The sequence below is a fragment of the Meleagris gallopavo genome, chromosome 10, assembly GCF_000146605.3.
Source record: "Meleagris gallopavo isolate NT-WF06-2002-E0010 breed Aviagen turkey brand Nicholas breeding stock chromosome 10, Turkey_5.1, whole genome shotgun sequence".
NCBI classification, from domain to species: Eukaryota; Metazoa; Chordata; class Aves; order Galliformes; family Phasianidae; genus Meleagris; species Meleagris gallopavo.
The window spans coordinates 26,323,294-26,331,713 of NC_015020.2; the positions used below are offsets into that span (position 1 = coordinate 26,323,294).

At 44.4% G+C, this 8,420-nt stretch overlaps 1 protein-coding gene across 1 annotated transcript; it reads left to right on the top strand.

The window, feature by feature from the left end:
• Window positions 1-6: 6 nt before the first annotated feature.
• TOE1 (target of EGR1, exonuclease) lies at window positions 7-4,740 on the top strand (the record flags this gene model as incomplete). Its single annotated transcript, XM_010716320.3, has 6 exons — window positions 7-89; window positions 216-312; window positions 391-549; window positions 873-1,132; window positions 2,452-2,623; window positions 3,731-4,740. Coding segments are annotated over 6 exons (1,536 nt in total), but the record flags the coding sequence as incomplete, so codon positions are not given.
• Between the last annotated feature and the right edge of the window lie 3,680 nt (window positions 4,741-8,420).

Genomic DNA, 8,420 nt, shown 5'->3' on the forward strand with positions numbered 1-8,420 from the left:
GTTGCAATAAGCGGCCGGGCCGTGCCGCTGAGCGTCGTTTTCCCGCAGGAGCTGAGCGGCCTGGGGGCCAGGAAGGCGCTGCTGAGCCCGTGAGTGCCCGCAGGGTTGGGGGGCGGGGGAGTGCCGGGTCCCCGCCCTCCGGTTGTCGTTGCGGAGAGCGCGGAGGGGTTCTGTTCCGCGGACTCTGGACGCCTCGGCGGTTGTATCTCCGGTAGGTGCATCGACGAGCGCTACAAAGCCGTCTGCAACGCCGCCCGGACGCGCTCAGTCCTGTCTCTCGGCATCGCTTGCTTCAAACAACTCCCAGAAAAGGTAACGGCAGCTCCCCGGGGCTCGGCCCGTTCCTGTCATCCCCAGCTCTGAGGGCCCGGTTCTGATTTTGTCCCGCAGTCCGAGAACACGTTCCTCTGCCAGATCTACAACCTGACACTGCTCTGCACGGAGGATTACGTCGTCGAGCCGCAGTCGGTGCAGTTCCTGGTGCAGCACGGCTTTGACTTCAATAAGCAGTACTCCCAGGGGATCCCCTACCACAAGGGCAACGACAAGGTACAGAATCACTGCCTATCCTTCCTGTGAATCCATGCTCCGGGGCTGGTGCCCTCATTCATCGCAGCTTGCTCTGCTATGAGCTGCGTTCCCCTGCAGCCTCTGGCTCCCAGCTGCTGTGTGGGAACAGGAGTGCAGCACAGCCCTTTCTCCTCCCTGTTGTTTTTCATCACTTGTTGCAGCTGCTTCTCCAACTACGTGGGCATTTCCTTGGTCAGAGCACAGCATGGTTCTACGTTGTGTTCTGCTGTAACAAGCTCTGACTTGCCATTGCACCAGAAGTCCTCAATGTGTTAAGACTTGATGACTAATTCTTCTTTTAGGGCAATGAGAGCCAGATCCAGAGCGTTCGGACTTTTTTCCTGGAACTCATACGAGCAAAGAAGCCTCTCATCCTCCATAATGGCCTGATTGATCTCGTCTTCTTGTACCAGTGCTTCTATGCTCATCTCCCAGACAGTCTTGGAACCTTCACCTCTGATCTCTCAGAAATGTTCCCAGCAGGAATATATGACACTAAATATGCTTCAGAGTTTGAGACCCGCTTTGTAGCATCCTACTTGGAATATGCTTACAAGAAATGGTGAGTGGCACACTGCTATTTAAAGCTCTGGGACAAAAAGACAAGGGAGTCAGTTTCACTTCTTTTTCCAGACACAGGACGTAGGTCTCTGTATTGTTCCCGTGCTGAAAAAGGTGCTCTTTAGTGCTTCCAATTCTAGGCTGGGTAGGTAAGGGTGCATCTTGTAATTTGCTCTGTACAGAGAGCAGCAGCAGAAAGATTTCAGTCTTCCGCTGGCAGTAGTTTAACGTCATTTAACTGAAAATTGATTCACTGCATGGCTATGGTCCAGCATTGCCACAGGGATATAAGCAGGAATACGTGCTGAACTGTGCAGGTTCACCCTTAAAATCTGGCTAGAGAGCAGGGCTGTTCCTGCAGAATCTGCCAGCTGTGACAGCTTTGTAAGGGATGATGCAGGTGAAGAGTGGGTGCTCTCTGCACATCTAGATGCTGACCAGCTCTGCACATACAACCCTTGCTTGCCCAGCAGTAACTCCCAGCTGAAGGTTCTGCTCTTGTTCCTCGGCCTCCTGTCTTGCTTCCTGTCCTCAGCACCTCTTTCAGCTGTCTTTCAGGAGCTGTGTCAGTCTGGCTGATTCTGCTCTTGCTGCACAATCTAAACAAACTCAGGCAGTGATATGGCCACCTGAATCTATTAAGCCAAAGTCACACTCTGTGCAGAAATGGTGTTGCAGAAACTTAGTGACTGTTTTGCATCAATAAATTCTATTTTGATATGCCTGAAAATGTTCAAGATGGCTGTTCTCAGGCACAAGAATATTTTATTCTGACAGGATGAGGATACTTTTAACTGATCTCCTAAGGTTTGAACTCACATTTCTAGTTATGTTGTCTTCTGAAGCAGTTGGGACAAAACAGTTCTTGCTTTTTCTTGAGATAGAAAGCATTTCTTTGTTGTCTGCATTGCCCAGGTTTGCTCTGTCTGGGTGGTGGTTGCTAGGTACACAGTGACACCTCACTTCAGGCATTTCCTCTTTGTACAGTAGTATTATCAGAAGTAACACACACCTTAGCTTGATGTTAAATATGAATGGCACCGTGTGTCTCTTTCTTCAGTAACATCACAAAACACAATAATGTCTCTGCCTGTATTTAGGCATACAAGAAACCAACATTTAAATCAGCATAGAAACAACTACTTAATAAAGTTCTATTCCCTTCACCGTCTTTGCAGGCCGTTAAACTGAAGCTAGAGCTCAAGAACAAGAAATGAGAGGAGCTGAGAGTTGGCTCAAAGCAGCATGTTTGTACCAGCTCTGTGCTGGGGTGCTTTTGGCAAATTAACCACAGTAACTGCATCCTCTTGTGTGTTCCAGCAAGCGAGAGAACAGCAAGCTGAAGGACTCCAGCAGCCAGCACATCTCTGTGGAGTTCTGCAGCTACCCTGCCAACATGTCACGCTACATCGACTATCGCCACTGCTCTCTGGAAGAAGCAAGCCACAGCGAGGGAGAGGCAAATAAGGTGCCTGTATGTGAGAAATTCTCGGTAAGTAACATGAATCCCTGCTTCCAACCTGCCTCCATGGCAAAAGCCACATGTGGGCAGAGCAGGAAGTAGAAGGAAAGCACCTGGGAGGTTCCATTTGTTTGCTTCGCAATACAGGGAAGACTTTCAAGCTTCAGGTGACTTTGAAACTGAAAAGGCAACAACATGCTCTGTTCTGAGGTAGCACATTTCACAGTTTGCATTTGAGCCCAAGGTTCAAAGAATAGATAAAATAGCTCTAAAAGAGAACTAGTATTTATTACAGTACTCATTGATGCCTTGGCTAGGCTTTTTTATTGCTGTCTTGGAAGGGCTTTAAGTTCTAAGTGTCCTTGGCTTGTCTTTTAAGCAAGAAGTGCTTCCTCTTTCCTCCCCCGTCGCTCAATTAGATATAGAAAATATTACCTGTCTGCAGCTTCTGGAATTGTAGTATGGTGTGATCCACAGCATCTCAAGTTCTGGCACTGCTACAGAGGTTATCAAGGAGTCCACCTGATCCCAGCTGGTTTCACATGCTTCAGGGGAAAAAGGAGTTCTTCTAGATGATGCTGCACATTATTTTCACACAACATCAGTTAGGAAAACGTCAGGAACTTTCTCAGCAAACCACCAACTCAGTTACTCAGAGCCTTGGTTGGTGACTTTTGAGTATGACCAAGGACAATGATTACAAAATCCCCTCGGGCCCCCATTCCAGTGGTTGACCACTCACTGTGAAAAATACCTTCTTGGGTGTTTAGTCAGAATTTCCCATTAGCATTTCACTTGCGCTCTTCTCAAGAAGAGTTTGGCTCCATTTTTTTCCATAACCTCTGCTTTAGGTAGGTGAAATCCAGCTATTAGTTCTGCCCCATGCCTTTAGGCTCATCTTTTCCAGGACTTCCTTAGCCTTGCACTGTGTGCACTATATTTTGTCAGCTCCCTTCTGCACTCAGTGCAGTTTGTCAATGCCTGCCCTGTGATCTGGTGCCATAACTGGACACGGTGCTCCAGTTCCAGCTTCACAAGCCCTCAGTTGAGGGGAATAATTAACTCTGCTCCAAGTTGCAGTGATAGGCTACTCTAACTGGGAGGCTCGTGGTTACAGATTTCTCTTTTTCTCTCTAGGCCTATGGCTGGTGTCCAAATGGAGTGAAGTGTCCACAGTCTCATAACATTGACCTCATAATTGATGAGGACGATAAGCTTTGTGAGAAAGCGAAGAAACGGAAACAAAGGCGGAAACGTCGGAAAAATGCAGAAGAACCGGAAAAGGCATTAGAACAGGAAAGCTCAGGGAAAGAAATGGAGCCAGTTCAGAATGGGGAAGAGGAACCACCACGGAAACAGAACTGCTATGAACCTGCCAACACTGATGGCAGGCCACTAGAGGAGGAAAACTCCACTGCTATGGAACCAGAGGGCAGCTCAGACACCAGTACACACGGTAGAAGGCAGGAAGGGGATCTGAGGAGCACTAAAGAAACTGCTGCTGTGAGCCCTTCTGCCAAAGGAAATGCCCATGACAGTGATCAAGTGGAAGGGAAGTCAGAGGTCCTTGCTGGAATGGTCTTAACCAATCACCCAGACATCCCTGAGGCTGAAGCAGCATGTGCTGCCAGAAAGCAAAATGCATCCCAAGGGCCATCTTCACAAGTGGGAACCCACCGAGCTGGCTTTGATGCCTTCATGACTGGCTTTATTATGGCTTATGTCTGGATGCTTAAGAAACGAAAAAGCACAGGCACTGATGCAGAGCCATGGTGTCCGGACTGTCATAATAAGCTGTACCTCAGTGGGAAATCAGTGCCACTTCAAATAGTGAAAAGCTCATTTTCTAAATCTTCCACAGCTCACAACCAGAAGATGAAATTGGTCTGGGCCACTGGATAGAGCTACGAGATCCTCACTGAACTGGGTGTTTTTCCCCCACAGTTGTTAAAGGGGAGCAAGTTTCTTGTCCTCCATTTTAACCTCTGACCAATTAAATTGTTCTCAATTGGAGTTCCTTCTGGTGTTTCTTAGCTGGACTGAAAGCATGGGTAAGGTTGGAGGGGGGAAAAATGCACTTCTCCAACTGTATGCAGGGCAGCAAGTTCTGTTGAGTGCTCTAAACTGAAAGTGTTTTGAAATAAAAACAAAAACAGACCAGGTTTGTATTTCTAGAAAGACCACATAATAGCTGCTTTAGCATGGGTATCACTTCTTGAAGATGATGAATAGGGTAATTCTTTGATTAACCATAAGAGGAGACAGAAGCCACATCCTCCTCCCAAATCGTGTCTTTATCCTTACCATATATAGAGCCTTACTACCTGCTGCCACTTAACCCAGTGGTTTAAGATGGGACAGATCTTTTTCAAAATGAAAAAGGTCAAACTTGCCTTACAACAACATGCCCATCAGAAGAAAGCAGGCTGTTTCTTCAGCATACGCTCTGATTAATGTTCAATCAAGTGTTAGTCTCTCAATCATTGCTGGTAGGGAAATTCCTTATGACTCTAATAATTAATTTCCTGTCTTTCTAAAGAACTTGAAGGGGGGACAAAAGTGTTTTTTGTTTGTTTTAAAAAAAGGCACTGAGGCATATCCCTCCTTGAGAGAGTTGTCCCACCTTATATTTGTACTTTACCTTAGTTTTGGTTACAACTTAAGTCAGATCTTTGCTCCTATAGTTAAAAAAGGAGAAAGAGATGCTGGGCTAGCAGATTCTAGTGAGGGGTAACTGCATGCAGAACCAAGCTATAGCAGGTCTGTAAACTTCTAAATAAGAGAATATCAGTGGGACTTAAAGCCAGGTGTGGTTCTTCTAAATCCTGGTGCACTGCTTCCTGTGCTTACTGGAGCTATTTTGTGGAGCTAGAACACAGCAGTCACAAGGGCAAGCTCCCTGCAGGCTGAGCGCTATCCAAAGCATCTTGCCTTGTTGGTCACAAGTTACTGCCTGCTCTTCTGAATGCTATAAGGCAGAGCAGGAAAAAAAGGCATTGCGTCATGAATTGAACAGCCTAGCATTTCAATAAGATGCAGGAGAGAAATAAGACCAAGTAAGGACGACGGTTTTCCTTATTTATAACTCAGGACCAAGTGATAAAGGTGTGATCTCAAGACAGGCGTTAATATCATCTGTAGCTCCAGAATGCACTTTAATCAGCTTTTTTTTTTTTAACCCAAAGTTGTCGTCTTAATCACAAGACTCAACCCTTGATTTTAATTTTATTTTGAAAGCAAGTTGGGAAAGTTTACAAAACCTGACCAAGAAAAAATTATGAAAATATTTAACTGGATTCATCTTTGGTTACTTCTTATTGCAGTTCCAATAAAACATACACCATTTCTACAGCTCAAAAAACGTCAAAAGGTCAATCAACATAAAAACAAGACGTGCTTTCTTTACATATTCATAAATATCCACAATATTAGAAAAATTGTTTTGCAAAGATTTTTCTTTTCTGGCAGTGTTAACTTACTATTATACACAGGCTACAAACTTCCTCCTAAGCCTTTAATTACAAGTTGAGCTATTTACAGTCTGCAAAATATTAAGACGTAAAACTCCTTCATAAATATGAAAATAGATCATCTCGCAAAGATCTTTAAACTTACTTAATCAAATATCTGGCTGCCCCTCCTCCCGAACAAAAAGGTTATTTGTTTTGCATAGAAATGTAGTGACATGCAATATAAACAATAGCATTAAGTGCAAACAGGAATTATTCAAGTGTCTTTAGTTGTACTGGCAAAAAATACCAATGTTCTGTTACACAATACATTGATGCTTTTCCAGCAAGTGTAAGTCTACTCAAGCCCCTTGTCTGCACTGCTTTTGAGGGGCAGCAATTCACATGCATTCTCTTAGTTGCATTTTATCAACCTGCAACCACAACAAAAATAGCTTATAACAGACATTTAAATGAACTCAACACAGAAAGATTTAAAGTGAATTAAAAACATCTTTGATCTCTTTAGGGAACCTAGCAATGTGTAGAAAGTCTTTTAAAAGAGCAATTGCTCCTCCAAGAAAGTCAAAAACCATGATAAAATCCAATCACAAGAAAAAACGTTGTCACATCACTATAAAAACAAGGAGTTTGCTGACTGCATATTCAGATTCACGTTCATCAGTAGCTGTCAGAAAATGGCCCCCAGTAGAAAAGCACCCTCAGATGGGCAGAAAACCTAGGAGTATTTGCTAGGTGCAACCTAGATTCAGCTTTGCACAACCAAAGGGATAAGACAGTGAGTGCCAACTGCATCCAAATCCTTGGAAATGCTGGGTTTTCGCAAACACTTAGCTATTTTAAGACAGCCTTTTACTCCAGTTCACATGCACGTCATCTTTTTTTCCCCACAAGGACCAAGAATGCAGGAAAGGCCTGAGTTGTTATTCCTTGGTATTTTTCTTCCCAACATCTTCACCTCAGAAGAAAGAGCTAGAAGAGTTGATAGATGTGCACTATGCATGTCAGCTGCTGTGCACAGAGTAGACATTTCAGAAAATAGAATTTTAACCATGCTGCTTTGTAAAAGCCACCAAGGGTAGGGAAACATTTAAGAGCCAGTGGTGTAAGAGAACACTCGAGGTCACTGTGATGGGTTCTTAGAGATATCCCATACCTGACTACACAGATTTTGCAGTCTGTCAGAGAGGGCTACAGGCTTCACAATGAGGTGTCAGTGCTGCCAAGCAGGGTAACACAAGCCACACAGAGCAGCCAGAGGCACACATCTATGCTGCTGAGGCTGCAGGACAGCTTCCTTGCAGCCTGGTGATCCAAAGTAAACTATTCCTTATTATTGCTTGTTTGTCTGAAGTCACACACCTTGTGTGACTTCACATACATCTTGTGACAACAGAAGCTGGTGCTGATAATTTCTCTCCTGAAAGATTACAGTTGGATAAAAGAAAAAAATATGAGGACGGGGGAAAAAAAAAAGAAAGAAAAAAGCAGGCACCAGACAGGCAGGCAGTGGAGTTCTGTTGACTGGCTCCCTCTCTTCAAAGGAATTGACACAATGCAGTGCCAGCCCTTCCAGCTGCTCAGCACTCTGCAGACACCAGCACAGAAAACAGGACACACAACACAAGCTACTCTATAGATCAGCACCTTTGATGGGCAGAGAAGTGTGGGCCAAAAAGGGCAATCTTGGTCAGGATGAGCCTTTTCTTTTTCAAACTAATAGCTGTGTAACACAGCATGAACTGTGCTAAGTAACTCAAGGATATTGTGTTTCTCATGTAATTATTTGTAGCCATTGCAAAGAGATAACTGCTGCTTGGGTTGAGACATATTTCACAAGACAAAGTCACAGTTACAGCAGAATAGTTGCCTACACCTCTGAAAAGCTGAGCAACTCAGCCAAGAAAACAAAGAAACACACAGAAAAACATAAGCTTTCTCCTTCATCTTTTCCTTGAGATGGGAGAAGAATAAGAAGAGCCTTGCTTTCATCAGGGAGTACCAACTTACATTTTCCATCCTTGCACAAGAGCAGAAATAACAGACTACCTGGATGAAATCCTGGACTCCAAATCCCCCACAGCTACTGCATCACCCACTCAGTGAGCACGCAATGCGTACCTCAAATAGGAATGATAACATAGGTTAAAAATACAAAACCAAACCAAAAAACCCACATAAGTGTGTATAACAATAGCAGAAAGGGCAGGATGTTGCACAAATATCACCACAGAACAAGAATCCCATACATTGCATCCCAGATTAGAGATCTCTGATCCTGGTTCCAGCAAGCAGCTTTAAAGCAGATGCTGCTGCTTCTTTTACATCTATCTGTTAGTAGAATGAAGAAAAACATA